Source organism: Sceloporus undulatus, chromosome 6, assembly GCF_019175285.1.
Source record: "Sceloporus undulatus isolate JIND9_A2432 ecotype Alabama chromosome 6, SceUnd_v1.1, whole genome shotgun sequence".
NCBI lineage: Eukaryota > Metazoa > Chordata > Lepidosauria > Squamata > Phrynosomatidae > Sceloporus > Sceloporus undulatus.
Window position 1 is genome coordinate 121,950,243 of NC_056527.1, and position 18,344 is coordinate 121,968,586.

The 18,344-nt window shown below is 43.9% G+C and overlaps 1 protein-coding gene across 1 annotated transcript in view; it reads left to right on the forward strand.

The window, feature by feature from the left end:
• Window positions 1–8,713: 8,713 nt before the first annotated feature.
• Window positions 8,714–18,344, forward strand: part of FER1L5 (fer-1 like family member 5) — a 35,300-nt gene continuing 25,669 nt past the window's right edge. The window contains exons 1-16 of the mRNA XM_042473954.1: window positions 8,714–8,810; window positions 9,570–9,661; window positions 10,688–10,796; window positions 11,425–11,506; window positions 12,002–12,120; window positions 12,498–12,626; window positions 13,111–13,173; window positions 13,931–13,981; window positions 14,275–14,305; window positions 14,671–14,786; window positions 15,353–15,476; window positions 15,746–15,837; window positions 16,287–16,355; window positions 17,228–17,271; window positions 17,615–17,703; window positions 18,204–18,316. Of these exons, the coding sequence (XP_042329888.1) occupies window positions 10,743–10,796; window positions 11,425–11,506; window positions 12,002–12,120; window positions 12,498–12,626; window positions 13,111–13,173; window positions 13,931–13,981; window positions 14,275–14,305; window positions 14,671–14,786; window positions 15,353–15,476; window positions 15,746–15,837; window positions 16,287–16,355; window positions 17,228–17,271; window positions 17,615–17,703; window positions 18,204–18,316 (1,176 nt within the window). The 5' untranslated portion in view covers window positions 8,714–8,810; window positions 9,570–9,661; window positions 10,688–10,742. The remainder of the gene's footprint in view (window positions 8,811–9,569; window positions 9,662–10,687; window positions 10,797–11,424; window positions 11,507–12,001; window positions 12,121–12,497; window positions 12,627–13,110; window positions 13,174–13,930; window positions 13,982–14,274; window positions 14,306–14,670; window positions 14,787–15,352; window positions 15,477–15,745; window positions 15,838–16,286; window positions 16,356–17,227; window positions 17,272–17,614; window positions 17,704–18,203; window positions 18,317–18,344) is intronic.

Genomic DNA, 18,344 nt, shown 5'->3' on the forward strand with positions numbered 1-18,344 from the left:
GTGCAAAACTGGATTATTTCTGCAGTGCGGATGCAGCCCCGCATGTCAGTGGGATGGTCAATCTAGTCCAGATTTTGGCCTGAGGTTTAGGGAAGTTGTCCCAGGTGCGGAGCCTATTTAAAGAGGAGATAGGTTCAGCATTTTGAGCATTTCCTTTAACATTCATACTAAAATCTGGAGCAGATTTATTAAGCCACAGAAATAGGAGCCATGAGTCACCACATTGACTAGCATTGGCTCCAAGGCTGGTAGCCAAGAACCTCATCCTTTCACACAAATGCACACATACATACACACCCATTAATTTCGTCCTAGTTGTATTCAAGGAGATTGGCGTATCTTGCAACATGCATAATAAATCTGGGCGCATTGTGCTGCACAAAACCATTATCACATCTTTTCTTTGCAGTGTGAATCTACTCCCTTCTTTTGTGTCGCTGTCCCTTTTTGTTGTGGTTGTGGCTGTTTCGCCCACCCTCTTTCCATTGCGAAGGAATATGGAAACAGAACAAAACAAAAACCTTAGGAGAATAATCCAAAATGACTTCAGGGACAAAACAAAAAGCTCCAATAAACAGCCTGCCTTCATTTTGTATTCTATCAATATTTGAGTGGGCAAAGACCAGGTCCTTAATTTATGGGCAGAAAGGGATAAGACTGCGGCCATGCGCTGCAAAGGAGCGGCTCTTGCAAGAGGCAGGTTTTGCTCATGGAAGTTTAATAACAGAGAAAATGGGAGGTCAGAGAGGCTGCATCTGTTTGGAGTTGGCCACGTGGCCTCCTTTGCGAAAGGCAATCTTCTTACCAAAGAGCAGCCCGGTCTGATTCTGGTTTAAAGACGGTGGAAGCTCTTTGGATTCCATTCCAGGGGAGCAATGCATCCATTCCACATTTTAGACCAAATTTTAAAGGAGCCACAAAAAGCTCATGCTATGACAAACCAACGTCATGCAAGACATTATGTATAGGCAAATATTGCCCTTCCAAAAACCGATCACAAAACAGAGCATGCCAAATGCAAGATAAACCCAAGATAAATGTACAAGACGAAACAAATGTCTTTTGCTGGTGCCCTTGTGTGCAGGACTAGAGCCAAGTCTTTCTTACCTATGCCTAAATAAAATACAGATTCAAATGCAGATGAAGTCCTGGGACATTGAAAAGGTTGCTTAGTAAATCTGCATGAAAATAACAATTGCAAAGCAGACGGTGCTTTAAAACACCAGCCCAAATTTTTCTGGAAACACAGATGTCTTACACTATGGAAGGAGGCACTGCTTCCAAAACTGTACTAAATATCATTGGTGCACATGAGTGAGATTGTTGCCACGTCTATCAACCGGAGTTTCTGAGCCATGCGTAGAGGCATCTGAACATCTTGTTGTTGTTGCTGTCAAGTCGATCCCTACTCATGGCAACTCTATGGATGAGACATCTCCAAGCCTCGCTATCCTCCAGTGCTCTGCTTAAGCCCTGTAGATTCATGTCCATGACCTCCTTCATTGAGACCATCCATCTGGCATGCGCTCTTCCTCTCTTTGCTGCTTCCCTCCATCTTTCCAAGCATGAATTTCTTTTCTTATGAGTTGTTCCTTCTCATGATGTGGCCAAAGTACAATAGCCTCAGTTTCGTGGTTTGATCTGTTCCAGGACCCATTTGTTTGCCTTCTTGGCCATCCATAGTATCCTCAGCACTCTTCTCTAGCCCCACATCTCAAAGGAGTTGATTTTCTTCTTATCCACTTTCTTCAGTGTCCAGCTCTTGCATCCGTACATTGCGATGAGGAACATAACGGCTTGGATGAATATTACTTTACCGCTCAGTCATATGTCTGAATCCTGCATGTTCTCAGCATCCTGAATGGCTCTTTTTAAAGTTCGGACAAAACCCCAGAGTGGACTATTCACCTCCATTGGCATGGAAGCTACCAAGTGCTCAGTATTTGTACATAGCAACTTGCAAGAAAGGAGAAGAGAAGGAGCAGTGAGCTTGCCTTAGTGCCAGGAAGGCAGGCAGAACAGGGGAGCTCACAAAAACCACTTCCTCGCAGCCTTTCCCATTACAATAAGGCGTCCTGGATTTCTTTTAAAAATTACAGTAATTATTCTCAGCGTCGCCTCTATACCTACAAATTAGTATAATCCAATTTTTGGCAGATCCGCTGTTTGCAGGGGATGTGGCATTTCTGCTTTCACAAGGCTTTCGCAAATGCGCGCCCTACATCTCTTTGAGATTCCCCAAACAACTGGCAAAGGTTAGGTGAGATGCGCCCGTACTTTCAGAGAGACAAATGGGCTTTCAGCCACCGAACAAAAGGACGCATTGAATATCCAAAGCATTAGTAGCACACAAAAGCATGATGTTGAATGCTTGCAAAATCATGCCTTTGGAACAACACTGAAATTACCGCGACTCCTTTCCTAATGGCTGGGGGTTTGTTTCCTCCTCCATCTTCGGTGTTATCAATGAATGTCTTTTCTATGAGTTTCCCAGAAGGTCCTTTCTGCCTTTCTGAGGCCACATACACACTTTTAGTAAAGGCAGACACATGTTTCCAACCCAGGAATAGCAAAACTGCCTGTATACATGGCTCCAAAAACTCCAACTGATGTAAGATGTGAGCAAATTACGTTGAGCACTTTTTTAGACGCAGTGTCCCTTTCCATGGTGTAAGACATCAGTTTTGTGTTTTTCCTCACTTATTGATCTTGCATTTAGCAGGCTTAGTTTTGTGACTGGTCTTTGGAAGGGCATTATTTGCATATACGCAATGATATATCTTGAAGATCCTAAATGCAATCCTAAATGCAAAATTCATGTATGTTTTGTATGCACCTTATACATACAGCATGAAGGTAATTTCATGCACAATATTTTTCATACTTTTGTGCATAAAACCCAGTTCATGTACACTGAACCATCCAAAAGCAATGGTGCCACTGTCTCAGCCATCCACATGGACAATTTTGGATTTTGGAATATTTTCATATTTTGGGGTGCTGAATAAGGGCGGCTCAATATGTACCACTTTGTGATGGATTTCATGCCTCAAAAAACAATGCAGTGTTTTCTTTCCTTACTAAAAAACTGTAGACTTTCCCCCCGATAAAGATGTCTTTTTGCACTCAGCTGCAGCTCTTCACCAAAAGGCGTTCTTTTCCTTATTCTTTTAGATCGTCCAAATCAGGGGCATCTGCTGAGGACCACTTTAAAAATACCGCTTGGTCTTTGCACAGCACTTTCGCACTTCATGGATGTCAGGAACGAACAGCTCTAATCACCATTCGGTGCCACTTTAAAAATGTTCTTAATTCAAGAGGAATACACCACTGAGTTAACTATCCCTCCCTCCCCTGCAAACTCAAGTATTTTCTTCTCGGTATGAACCTATGAATGGCTACTCAGAAATAAGTCTAATTGCACCCAAGGGGACTTAACATCTTTTTCATGTCATTCAGTTAACAGCACATGGATACCACGCACTGCCCTGGATGCTTCTTATGGGATCCTGGGATTTGATGGATGAAAAACTAGAGCTCTCTAGTAGAGAATTCTGGCTATTTCCAGGGATACTGCAGATCCAGGTTTCCATAAGATGAAGCCATGGCGGTCAAAGAGAGATCTGTGTGAAGGAGTCCTTAGAGTCTATTTTGGTGCCAGATAGGGAGCATTGCTGGATCACTCTCGCATCGAACTCAGAGCTCGGTCTCTTTGGTCCCAAACAAATGGCAGAAATAATCCAGTTGGAGACCGCTTTAACTGCCCTGGCTCAGTGCTAGGCAATCCTGGGATCTGTAGTTTTGTCAGACATTTAGTCTTCTGGTGCCACAATAAACTACAGATCCCAGGATTGCCTAGCACTGAGCCAGGGCAGTTAAAGCAGTCTCCAACTGGATTATTTCTGCAGTGTGTTTGGGACCAAAGAGCCCGAGCTCTGAGTTCGATGAGAGCGTGGTCCAGCAGTGCTTCCCTCTTCTTCCTTATGGTTTCTGTGGTTTTAGCCAAGCTGTTGCACAGATCTGGAATAAAAATACAAGACTTCAGCCACGGTTTCATTATGGAACATAAGTGGTCCTTGGGGAATTTTTTCAGATGAAAGAAGCCATCCGTACAATTAGGATTCAGACAAAAGTGCAGCCGGCCTTGGAGCAGCGGGGAGCCATGCTCAGCTATCAACGCTTTAGCTCCCCGCTGCTTTCCAAAAGGCACAGACGCTCTCCTGGAGGCAAAGTTTGATCCTCTTTTCCTTTTCCTTTTTGAAAGGGGGGAAAAAAGGGTGCCATCGGGTAACTTTTCGACATCAACGTCGACCAAGATGAAGCACCAAATATATAATTTAGACTCCTGGCACAATCGCAGCATCAATTGACTCTCCCACCTGAGCGCCGTGCAAAGCTTGCTCAGAGCAAATTGCTGCTCTCTGAGTGACGCGTCTCCTGCGTTCGACTTCCCACCACAAGTGAAAATGGGCCATTTCCAGACTAATTGCAAACAAAACTGGGCAGTTTGAGAAAAGGCGGCTCACTCATCACCTTCGCCATGAACTGGGTTGGGTTGGTATCAAGGTTGGGCACCGAAGTCAGGCATCTGCTTGGCCTTTACGAGAAGAATGGGTAGCAGCGCAAGTCCAAGAGTGTGGGCATGCAATGCCAAGGACCTGGAGGGCAAGGCAAGAGATGTTCTCTGTTTATGTGCCCTCTGCCTCTTGATGGGACAGGCTGACAGTCAAACAGTAAAACTGCAAAAGCGATTCACAAATGTGACACCGACCATCTCCATGCAAACAACATTTGAGAGAGGCAAGGGAGCAACCTGGAATAGATCTATGGCATAGAATGGGCTTTCCAGTTTGAAGTCGAAGGCTTTCATGGACCATATCCATAGTTTTTTGTGGATTTTTCGGACACATGGCCATGTTCTAGAAGAGTTTATTCCTGAAGTTTCGTCTGCATCTGTGGCTGGCATCTTCAGAGACTCAAAATGCCAACCACAGATGCAGGTGATACATCAGGAATAAATGCGGACAAGCCACGTTTTCCATCCTGGCTTGGCAAAAAGAGAAAACCTTACAGTAGTGCAAAAGACTCTCCAGTCCCACTTCCCTAATGTTGTTTTAATCAAATCCATTATATGCCTTGTTGACAGCATACAGAACCATCAGGAACCATTCCAATTAGATCTGACACCCTCCATTAAACCGGAGGGAGTCATAACCTGTCACTATTTTGCTTCCCATTTCATCAGATATCTGCCCACGGCGTTGCAAAGAGCTCCTTTGGTGCGCAGCAGCGCTTGCCGAGAGACCTGCAGCGATGGCAGCGACAGAGCAATCGCATACTTCGCTCCGGACCCAGATTAAGCGTTACATTAAATACATTATGCAGTTCTATGTCCATACCTCACCTAGAACTGGTGCATCTACACTGTAGATATAAGGCCATTTGGCATTCCTTTAAGTTTTTAGGTCCATCCTATGGAACCCCAGGGCTTGTAGTTTTACAATGCCTTCAGACTTCTCTTCCAAAGAGTACTAGTGCCTCACCAAACTACAAATCCCAGGATGATGTAGGATGGAGCGATGGCAGTTCAAGTGATGTCAAACTGCATTATTTTTACAGTGCAGAGGCACCCTCGGATCTCTGCTGGCCACAACAAACTACGGTTCCCAGAATCCCATAGCACTAAACCATGGCAGTTAAAGTTTTGACAAACCGGATTATTTCTTCAGTGAGGATGCAGCCCTAGTCACCTATCATATTTACATGCAAACCATTTTTAAGCCTCAAATCCCCTTTCAACCCTCCTGAATCTCAAAAGGATGCAGTTAATCATTTATGAATCTATATTTAGTAGTGTGACTAACAAAGCAGGAATATATCTGAATATTGTGGCAAAAATGTTCTGGTCTTCCTGACGCTTTTGCCATCTTCAGTGGCTCCTAAACGCATACGTTTACATCTGTAGCATATAAAATCAGATTTTTAGCAAATATACTCCCCCATGACCACCGACGGCTAAAGATCTCTCGGCAAATATCTCAACAAGCATCTCTCCCAATCCTATTATTTGTTTCCGTCTCTTACACAGAGGTTTGTAAAATGTTTGCAGACATTAAATTCAGACCATTCCTCCACCTTTAATGTCTGCAAAGGAGGACCTTTGCATTCACAGTCTTTGTCGCCATGCATAATGTTCTTCTTTCTGTTTGCTCCTCCACATTAGTGACCCTGCTGTGACACTGAGAACTGGGTTTTTATCCTGCTATTCGTATTTGTAGTTGAATGTGGCCAAAGGGGACCTTTTGGAAGACGTCGCCTTTTATTTTAACAGGATATTGAATTCTTTTTTTTAATGAGTGCCAAGTTCAAGGGTGCCTCCAGATGCGCAAAAAGACTCTGGAAGTAGCAAGAGTTTCCAATTCACTTTGTTTCAAGCCATAAATAGTTGGCTTTCCATACTTGTGGCTTCGACTTTGGCGAATTCTATTATTGATGGATTTCATTAATATGTCTTCTCTATGAATCTTTAGGCTCTCCAGTGTGACTCTATGGCCAATGTCCGGTAGAAGTCGCACTGGATGACAGAGAGATTACTAGTGAGAATGCTTCTCTTTTTATGTTTTGTTTTGTTCGTATTGTTTCTATCGTCTTTTTATTTCTACTTAGTTGTGTAAAAATCTTCACCTCTGGGCATGGCTTGCGTCCAGTTGTGTCAATAGCCACAGCGCTACTCTTATCATGCTGGGGCAGCTACGTTGGCCAGTGAACAAATGCAAACCAAAAATCCATCAGTGATACCTTTATCACCCGACCGAAATGCACAATAAACATGTTGCAAGCTTTTGAAGCTCCATGGGCTTCTTCATCAGGCAAGACGAACATCTCCAATTGGTTTTCCTCCTGTTTGGTTTGTAACATCTTGCCTGATGAAGAAACCCATGGAGCTTCGAAAGCTTGCAACAAGTGCTACTCGTAGTTGTCCTCTGCTGTACCCCAGTTGTTGAACACCATCCAACCTGAGAGTTTCATCTTCTGGCCCTGTCTCATTCCCAGCATGGCATAGCGGTTTGAATGTTGGACTATGACTCTGGAGACCAGGGTTTGATTCCCAGCCCAGCCATGAGCCCAGCTCAAGTCCCATTCTTTCAGCCCCAGGGGAAGGCAATGGCAAGCCTCCTCTGAGCAAACCTTGCCAAGAAAACTCCATGATGCGTTCACTTTAGGGTTGCCATAGGTCCGAAACAGCTTGAAGGCACACAGCACATACATATACAGAGTCAAAGGGGGTTTAATGTGCGAAGCATTACTGCCCTCCGCATCATGCCTTATAGAAGCACGCAATCCCACCATCATGGAAAGGTAGCACCGTCGGTCAAAACCATTTCGTGACAAATCGGTGAACATTTTTAGCAACCCTTACACACACATACATACACACCTGCTTTTTAGGACCATAGTTCCTTTCATCTTTGGTAAAAGTGGTGTAACTCCTGGCTAGAGTAGTAACTTCTCCAAACTGCCCGGTTTGGGATTGCTGTTAGTAGCATCTGGCTAGTTATGGAGGACATCTAGTGGAGACACAAAGAGAGAACAGCTCTTTCAAATGAAACTTGAGAATACAGTACAGTGGGTCCTTCCTTATTATCCGCTGGGGTTTGGTTCCAGGATAACAAAATCCATGGATGCTACAATGGCAGAGCAAAATGGTGTCCCTTATATGATCAAATGGCAAAATCAAGGTTTGCTATTTGGAATTTATATGTTTTTGGAATATTTTCAAGCCATGGATGCTCGAATCCATGGATAAGAAATCTATGGATAAGGAAGTATAGTACTTTAATTTAAATATAAGCCACTCTTCAAGTGTTCTTCCTCACGTTGTTGTTGTTGTCCTACCTTGGGATCCAAGCCAGCTTACAAAATTTTTTAAGAGGCAGGTTCTTCTTACCTTTCTGTTCTGACATCATTATTTAGAAGCTCTGTCTCTTGTCTTCTGCTTTATGATGTCAGCCCTCCTTGGTTCTACTGACCAGATCCGGAAGAATTTGCATTCCCTTTGCCTTTAGGAAGAAAAAAATCAGATACAACTTTGGAATTGATTGTTGTATATGACCTGCTGCTTTCCTTAGCAAATCCATAAGGATCCATATGAAAGAGCGGGTCAGATCGAATAATCGGAAAAGCTTCCTAGGAGGAAGAGGACTGACGCTCTGTTTGCTCAGGAACCAAGTTTGGAGAGGAACGTATCGGAGGGGCGCACAAGATGTTGCGCCTTGTGGTTGTCTCTGCTCGCATACCCCCCGAAAATGCAGATCAGCCTGACACTTATGTGACTGGCTCCTTCAGAGGTAAAACAGTAATGTACAGTACTTGTGTCTGCTTTTGAGAAATAAATAAGATTATTGCCCAGTCTGCCAATATGCTTTGGTTTCATGGGATGCAAAAAGGCCACAGTACATAGGAATGGAAGCAAGTGTGCAACCTGCAAAGAATCTCGGCTCAGTTGCTTGCTTTCTGCACAATTTCTAGTTGCCACCAAATCCAAAACTCTGCTGGCAGTCAGAGGAGACAACACTGAACTCAATGGATGAAAAGCGAGATTCAGAAACGAGTTCAAAAGTCAATTTTCCAACACTTTTGAAAGAACTTGGGGCAATGACCAAGAGTGTGGTTTGTCCAATGTGCAAATCCTGTACCTTGTGAGCTGGGAAGCGGGAGAAAGGAATGGTTCACGGGGTGTTTTATTTCTCTTAGATGTGGAAAGAGACACAAGAGTTGTGCAGAAGGAGCAGAACCCTGTTTGGAATGAGGTAAGCGTCTTTCGCTGTATCTGCTATTGCTGCTGTTGTGTGCCTTCAAATTGTCTCTAAATTATGGGTACCCTATCCTGGGGTTTTCTTGGCAGGATTTGTTCAGAGGAGGCTTGCCATTGCCTTCCCAGGAGGCTGAGAGGATGTGACTTGCCAGAGATCACCCAGTGGGTTTGATGGCTGAGTTGGGATTTGAAGCCAGATGCTCAAACCACTAGGCCAGTTTAGAGTTTGAAAGCTCTAATCCACCCCTTTGCTTTCAGAGGGTGAAGATGCTCCTGAAGATGCCAGCCACAGATGTAGGCAAAACATTGGGAATAAATTCTTCCAGAATAGCCTACAAAACCCATAGAAAACTATGGAAGCCGGCTGTGGAAACCTTCAATTTCACACCAGAATTAAAGCAGTTTGACACCACTTGAACTGCCATGACAATCCTACAGAATACCAGACGTTTGTAATTTGGTGAGGCATCACAACTCTCAGATAGACCAGGCTGAGTATCTCACCAAACTACAAATCCCAGGATTCAGTAGAAGTCATGATAGTTAAAGTGGTGTCAAGCTGCTTTAGTGTGATGCATCCAAATCTCCTGTGAGAGAGAATCCCATAGCCTTGGGGCAACCACTGAGAAGGCCCTGTCTCCTCTGTGCTCAACAGATGTATCTATGATGGTGGTGGCGAGGTCTCAGGTGGTATCAAAATGTTCTGGATTTAGCCTGGATTTCAGCCTAACCCCTCTCCTTGCTTCTTCCGCAGACCTTGGCGTGGTACTTGGGCGACGAGCCTCTGAACAATAAATCTTTTGCAACAGTTCATTTCCAGGAATGGAACCCGAAAGCCGAAGCCAGGTGAACCCCAAGAGAAACCCAAAACGAGGCATTCAGGGGTTTCTTTCCCCAGAGCTGAGGATTTGTCTCATCCCTCATTGCGGATGTGATGCTAGAGCACTGATTCCCACACTTTGCTCCTCCAGGTGTTTTTTTGACTTCAGCTTCCATATTTTAGATATATTATAGTTTAGCTTTTTTAGTGCGTTTTATCCCTTTTTGTGTTATTTCGAGATGGCCTAAGGCCTAATCAATAAACAATGATATTGACTTCAGCTTCCAGGGTTTCTGACTGCTGGCCAAGCTGGCTGGGGCTTTTGGGAGTTGCAGTCCAAAGCACCTGGAGGACCAATGTTCGGGAACCACTGTTCTAGAGTCTTGAGACATCTTCAAGATGAATAGATACGCAAAGGGATCTTGTTGCACCTTTGAGACTAAATGAAAGAGAGAAGTTGGTAGCATGAGCTTTTGTAGGCTTGAGTCTACTTCTCCATGCATCTCAAGAAGCAGACCCAAGCCTTCTTTTTTTCAGTTAGTCACAAAGGCGCTACAAGATCCCTTTGCGTACTGATTTTCCAAACTAACACAGCCATGCCTTTGAATTAAGATTAGTATTTCCCTCGCCTTTGGCTGCTGTTTTTATGGAGTTCAGCCACTTTGTCTGATGCTGTCCACATGAGCCTAAGCCAAAGGTTTGTCATTGCCTTTCTCTGAGGCTGAGAGAGTGTGACTTGCCCAAGATCACCCACAGGGTTTCATAGCAAAGTGAAAAACCAGACCCTGGTCTCCAGAACCACAGTCCAATATTCAAAGCACTACACTGTGCTGGCTGTCGATATGGCTATTGCATGCACCCCAAACATTTCACACTTGAAAACTTGCCATGGATGCAAAACAGTCACCTTCATTTAAAAATAAAATTGGACAACTGGAAACCCAGCCATGGATTGTAACCCATGTTTTGGGGAGTTTTAGTATAGCCACAGAACCACAAGGCTCAATATATTGAAGTTCTTTGTTGACTTCCCCCTTTCTTTCCCACTGCAGGAATTTCGGTGCCGCCAACATTGCCCTGGCAAGAGCTGCTGAGAAAGAGAATGTCATGATCACCCTGAGAAACCAGCCTCTGAAGGACAGCGATATGAAGACCACAGGTGTAAGCCATGGAGGAATCTGGAGACCCAAGAGTAATATCTAGATACTTAGGTGCAAGCCAGGTCCAAAGAAAAGAGCTAGGACCTCCATACTGTGCAGTTACCGTGCCATGGCTCCACTTTACCTGCTATAGCTGTGTCCTGTAGGACCCTGGAGATCTCTAATGCCAGTGACAGAGTTAGATGGTTTAAACCAGGTTGGTTTAAATCTTGGTTTAAACCATGGTTTACGATTTATACCAAAAGCATGTCAGTCCTAAACAAAAGAGACAGGGACTTCCATGCTATGCAATTTATAGTTTTAATTTACCTGCTATGGCTGCATCCTATGGTTTAAATTACTGGAGCATTATAACTGCATTATTTCTGCAGTGCAGATTAGCCCTTATTTCTGTATCGTAAAAAGCAGTACCTGTTGTTTTTTGCAAATCAAGTTGCCATTCAAGATATGTAAGCAGGTCAGGCCCTTCCTTCCTTCCTTCCTTCCTTCCTTCCTTCCTTCCTTCCTTCCTTCTTTTCTTGGTCAGTTGGTATTTAGAATTACTACCATGTTGGCTTTGGAACCACCCACTGCTTTCTTTTTGTCCTGACACAAGCTGATAAAGAAATTCCTATGACTCTATATTCCAGTGCACCATCACTATCAGGATCTGCTTCACCCCTCCAGAACCTGTAGCTGTGCCTGTAAAGAAATACGATTACAGGAAATTACGTAAGTGGCCGACACTATTTGGCACTCATGTGCCCTTGGTTGGGTTTCCAGCTAAGTCTGCCCAGCAACCTTGCAAGTAGTGGAACAGGTGACGGAAACTACTTTTAAACAGTGGAACAAACCAGTGTTACTTAAAGTGGTGGTCCTTGGACTGCTAGCATTCCCTGAGCTATGGGTTGCCAGTCATTAGCAAATTTCCAGAGGGAAAAAGGAACAATGGTACCCAAAATTTAGTGTTAAAGTATACAGTGGGTCATCCATATCCATGGATTCCACCATCCTTGGCTTGAAAATATATATATATTTAATTCAAAAAGCAAACCTTGATACTAACCTTAAATATCTGAGTTGCAAATTCGTACTGAGCAAATATCACTTTATTTCAATTACCATTCGCCTCCGTTCCAAGGCAGCGCCCAGGATGTTTCCAAGGTTTTGCAAACAGACTGTCCCAATGCAATCCTTATTGCACTTTTCTCTTCTGATCCTTGCCAGTATGCTGCTCGATTTGTGCAAAGGAGTCCCTCCTAGAAGACTTGGCTCCAAAGGAGGTGGTCGAAATGCCATCTCCAACCCCCATGCGAGAGCTTACAAACAAGAAGCAAGAGTTTCAGGTAATGCATCCCAGGCCCAGAGATTAAAAGGAAAGGGAATGATGCTCAAGCATTGTAGTTGATGCATAAAGCTGAAGAGTCTATCTGTCCCCACAGGATTTAGCAGAGAAAGAAATTAAACCTGACCTTATTCCTAAGGTATATGCCATGGTCCAATGCTATGAAATTTTAGGAATTGTAGTTTGTTGTGGCTCTACAGCTCTCTGACAGAGAAGGCTAATTGTCTCACAAAACTACAATTCCCAGTATCCCGTAGCATTGAGCCGTGGCAGTTAAAGTGGTGTCAACTTGGATTATTTCTGCAACGTACATCGCAAAGAGGCTTCACCAAAGATGCTTGAAAGCTGTGATGACCGCGTCGCCGCTCTCCTTTGCAGGTGCGAGTAAGGATCCTTGAATGCCGACAGCTGCAAGAAAACAACATCAAGCCCGTGGTGAAGGTGTACATTGGCGATCACGTCTTCAGGACACGGATCAAAGCTGGGAACAATCCTTACTACAATGAGGTTGGCTTTCCTTGGGCTCTAGGTTCACTTTGGGGAAGGTCCTGCAAACTTGCTAGGAAACAACCTTCCCAGCAAACATATTGTACAGTAGCTGGACTCAATGGGATCTGAAAGCACAGATTTGCTAAACAAAAGAGAAATTTGGAGAGGCATAACGTTAATATTAGGAGACCCAGCATGGTATAGTGGTTTGAACATTGGAGACCAGGGATCCAATCCCAGTTCAACCGCATACACCCACTGGGTGAGTCACACTCTCTCAGCCTCAGAGCAAACCTCTTCTGAAAAAGCTTGCCAGGAAAAACCCCATGATAGGGTCACCTTAGAGTCACCATAAATTGGAAATGACTTGAAGACACAAAAGAACAACAACAAACCTAATATTGGGTTAAATTCTGTCACTAATCCCAACTACAGTTTATCTGTGTCGGATGTCGAGATGCAATTCTTTGCTAAATTTCTTTCTTTCTTTTTTCCCCTTTAGGTATTTGTCCAGAACTTCAAGGAGATGCCTCTTCGACTCTTTGATCAGTTCATTACCATCCAGGCAAGTGAGCTGCACCGGTTCCCTTCAGGAATATAGATCAGAGATCAATACTCCATGCCCCAGTCCGAAAATGGCCTGCAGTTCCACTCTCTCTGCTCTTGCATTTGCTCCAATGCTGCTAAAAAGAATTGTTCCAGGACTGGAAGAAGCAGCTCCTAACTCTGCTGCTTTAGGGTTGGTGGTGAATCCACATTGGGCATTGTAGAAGCTATTCTGGGTCTGTCTGGGGTTGTTGAACCTGTTGATGCATTTCAGCACATGGAGAGCTTCCCTGAAACAACTCAGGGTTTGATTCCCCCTTTGAGCATAAAAACCCATTGGGAGACCCTTTGGCAAGTCACACTCTCTCAGCCTCAGAGGAAGGCAATGCAAACCTCCTCTGAGCAAATCTTGCCAAGAAAGCTACAGAATAGGTTTGCCACAAGGTCACCATAAATCAGAATAACTTGAAGGCACACAACAACAACCATAACAACAATAGGACCCAACATGGTTTCATTGCCCCAAAGCAACAGAGCCTCTGGACAGCAATTTCATTTAAGATTTCTGGAGCATGGAAGAGGAGGAATCCCATAGCAATCCGGCTGCCACATTGACAACTATCGCAATAGCAATCATAGAGAGATGTGGGGATGAGAAATGTATGGGTATGTGTGCATGTACACAGGCATGATCACACACACACAATGCAACACACATGCAATCCTGAAGCAGAAAGAGAGGGAAATTTCCACATAACAATTGTCGTTTTCCCCAGGTGCTGAATTCCAGAGCCATGAGAGCCGATTCACTCATTGGAGTTTTCAAGGTGAGCACTGCTACTTTGGTTCAAATCGGACGACATGCTTATCGCAATTTGTCTAGAGATGCTCCTCAAATAGCGAGAGATATGCTCTTGTTATAGCATGTGGTTTTCCTTGCCTCTGTATTTTGCTTTTAGCAAGCTTAATTTTGAGTTTGGGCGCCAAAAGAAAGGCTGAGACAGCCATGGCATTTAAACAATGAACCTTCCAATTTTCATCACATGGAAACGGTGGGTTTCCTTTCCTCTTTTGACTGGGAGCACTATTGTTAACGCCACCTTGTGCATTGTTTTTGCAGATTGAGATTGGCCTTGTCTACGAATCCCCAGGTACGCTCAACCCAGAATTTGTTGCAATTCTTTTGGGGTTTGTGGGTCTTTTCTGGATCAGCCGAGCCCTATAACCTCAAAAATAGGTTCATTACCTTGCATAGATCCTTTAAAGCTTGGATGAAAAACCAGAGCAGATTCACTGCTCTACTTGAGATGGAAGTCACCTCCTGCTATTGCCTTGTGGGCTACCAATTCCTCCGTCAACCACAGTGCCTTCTTCCTTCCTCTCCATTGTAGCTTCCTTCCTTTGAGAAAGTCCTCCAAAAATGCACAATCAGATATGGAAGAGTGTTAGAGAACCTGACAGTTGCATCTAGATAACAATGCTGAATGCTGGAAACATTGATGTTTCCTTTCCGCAGGCCATGCTCTGCTTTCCAGGTGGCTTGCGCTCTATGACCCAGCTAACCTGAACGCGGGACTAAGGGGCTATGTGAAAGTCAGCCTTTGTGTCCTAGGAGCAGGGGATCATGTGCCGGTAAGTTCCCCCCCATCCCAAATAAAATCAACCCCATCTGAAATGCTGGGTTTCAGGAGGAGAGTTCTGCAGGTGCCATGGATGCCTAAAAAGACCCATGAGTGCATCCAAAACTGTAGCAAACCTGAACTCTCCCCAGAAGCCATTGAGATTGGAAAAGAGTACATTGCTTGGTAACGTCAGAGTCAATAGGGAAAGAAAGAAGAAGAGTACATTACAGATAGCAGTCAAGAAAGTGGGGATCTTGGAGGTCTTTTGTTCATAGGACCACCATAAGGTGCATCTACATTGTAGAAATAATGCACCTTGACACCACTTTAAGTGCTGCGGCTCCATCCTATGGAATCCTGGGATCTCTATTTTGGCTGGGGCGATGGAGCTACTAGCTGATCCTGATGGAGGTTCAGTCAAATGCTTGGCATTTGCTTCTGCATCAATTGCCATTTCGACGGGTGTACAACAAATAAGATCGGAATTGAAATATCCACCTTTGTTGGGTGAGGTACATTGCTGCTAGCATCCTAATAAGAGCTTGACTTTTCCGTTTTGGTCTCTTCTCTCCTTAGGATACGGACTTCGTATCGGAGAGAGGCGATTCAGAGACCAGCCTTTTACAGCCGACGGCTCGGCCAGCGGCCCGCGTGGTCACCCTCCAGCTTTACGTATACCAAGCCCAAGATATGCCTCAAAGTAAGTACAATACTCCAGCTGAGCAACCAGTCTTTTCATCACACAATGACCAAGGACTGAGCAACAGGAGGAGTAAAGTAAGAGCATTGCCCCCAATATAAATTCTGCCTCCCTGCTAAGATAGCCTTCAAAACCAGAGTTGCAAAATCCCTGACAGGATGGTAAAATGTTCACCTGATGGAGGAACAGAAACAAAGATGGAGCCTAGGAAATCCCATCTTGCCAACAGACAACAATTTGACCAGATTGCTGTTTGCTTTCCTCTACAGTGGCAGAAGGCCTTGTGAATTATGCCAGGGCTGAAGACCCCACAGGGACCTCTGTGGATCCTTCTCTGGAAGTTAACTTTGCAGGGAAAGTGGTGGGTAAAATGCACCTGGGCTGATTGTTTTCTTTTTCTTAAACCTCATTCGGGCAGATTTTCATGTTAAAACAATCCTTGGACCAGCTGGACAGACAGACAGACAGACAGACAGACAGACAGACAGACAGACCCTTCTAGATTCCAAATGTCATCCAATAGATAGATAGATAGATAGATAGATAGATAGATAGATAGATAGAGAGACAGACAGATCTTGTAGCAGCCCTTCCTTCCAGATTCCAAATGCCATCCAATAGATAGATAGCCTCAGAGGAAGGCAATGGCAAACCTCCTCTGGACAAATCTTGCCAAGAAAACGCCATGATAGGGTCCCCATAAGTCAGAAGTTATGGTTGAATCAGCAACAACAATTAATGAAGAGTCTTAAAAGCCACAAACGTGTTTCTTTTTCCTTACCTGCTCTCCTTTCACGTCAACATGCTCAGCTGAAAACCAGCATAGTCTTTAAAGACGCCAACCCCAAGTGGAACCAGCGCATGTCCTTTCCGATGCAGGTGAGTGAGCAGAATTGATCGGAGGAAAGGCTGGAGCACCTTAAGGCTAGGAGAGAAAGAGAAGGCTGTTAGAACTGGGAACAGAGGCCAAAGACATAAAGGGTCACCTCTTCCCATGCCATCTTGTCCCTTTGCTCAGTTGTGGACACCCAGAAGCTCAGGTTCCTTTCAATTTTTTTAATGATACAGTATGACCCTTGGATAAGTCAAAGGTAACATCCGTAGCAAAGAATCTAAGGGACGAAGCAAAGGAAAACAATGCCAAGGAACTTAGAAAATTCCAGTTGGCACAACTGTTTATGTTCATACAAAAATCTGGATGGATGAGAGAGTAGAGAAGAGTCAGTATTTCCAGGTCAGATTACATTCTTGCCTTTCACCAGGAGATGGTTCCTTTTTAAATAAGAGTTAAAGTACATTACTTAAATTGACCCATGGATAAATCGACTCAGCTTCCTTGGGTCAATTTTTTGGACTAAACCTTCTAGACTTTCAGCGTATAAAATCCATGGCAAAGAGAGTAATATGCAACAAAACCATGCAAGTGCATCTCTTAGGCCCATATCACAGAATACAAATACAGTTTGAGTCTCTGTTATCCAGAATCCAAAATCTGAAATATTCCAAAACCCCAAACTTTATTTTCATGGGTGGCTGAGATAGTGATGCCTTTACTTTCTGACGGTTGGTTCATTGTGCACAAACTTTGGCTGCACTTGCACTGCAGAAATAATGCCATTTGGCACAGCTTTACCAGCTGTTTGACATAGCTTTAACTGACTGAATCCTGGAAACCCACCTTTCTCCATCCTGAGTTGTTCCACTGAACAAAACTGAAGATTTTCTTAACCAACATCTCTTTTCTTTTGCAGATGCCATCCATCTGTGATCTCATCAAACTGTCCACCTTTGATGGGTGAGCAATGCCATTTTAAGTCCTCTCCCAAGCGCAATACAAAACCTTGGCCATCCAATTTCATTGATCCTTAAGACCAGTAGTATTTGGATAAGACCTCAAGAACCACCAGCTGTTAACGTTTGGCTATGATGCAAACAAGGACTGCAAACCCCATCTGCCTGGCAGCAAGGGCACCACTCACTCCATCTCCCATTTCCCCCTTCAGTCACCAAATAAAGATAAAAATAAATTATTTTTAGGGTTTTCTTGGAGGAGTGTGATTTTTTTAACAAATAAAGCCTTAAGAGTCTTCCAAAGTCTTCCACAGCAACTCCAACAACTCCTGTGTTTGGTTTTCTAGGGACCCAAGCGGAGACGGGAAAATCTTAGGGACCACTTTTCTAAGTCTCTCTGAGATCTCTTGTGCTGGAACCGACATAAAAAATAAAAGTAAGGGAGCTTTCTTTCTCTCTCACATTAAAGTTAAAGTTGAAGCAACATCAGAATGTGGTCCAGATGGCTAAATTACCAGTGAAGAAGGACAGACAAACTGGGAAAGTCCGCAGGAATTTGTTTTTTCCTGTGTGTACTGGGAAGGGCAAGACTCCATTCCCGGCTCTCCTCTTCCCTCTTCCCAGTTAACAGTATCCATTTACTATTATAGTATGATTTATTAGTAATAAATTATTAGTAATAAAAGGATGCAATACTGTTAACTGAGTCTATAATTCTAATTCAAACTATTTTTGCACTTTGAACTCGGTTTGCAGCAGTTGAAATAAGCTGCAAACATGGGAGAAGGAGAGAAAAACTGGGACATTTTAAAAGCAGCTGAAAAAAAGTGGGATGACAGAGGATTAATCCGGACTCTCCTTACTAAATTGGACAAGATGGAGGCCAAGATGGAGCGATCTTGCATGGCTTCTTCCTTCTCTTGTTCTTGATTTCAGAGGACTTTTCGGGTTTCTTGCCATCTTTTGGGCCAAGCTTCCTCACTTTATATGGGACCCCACAGGAGTTTATGACTGAAGAAGAGGATTATGAGAATGTCAGCATTGGGATGGTAAGTCTGCCTCCTTCATCCAAGTCCA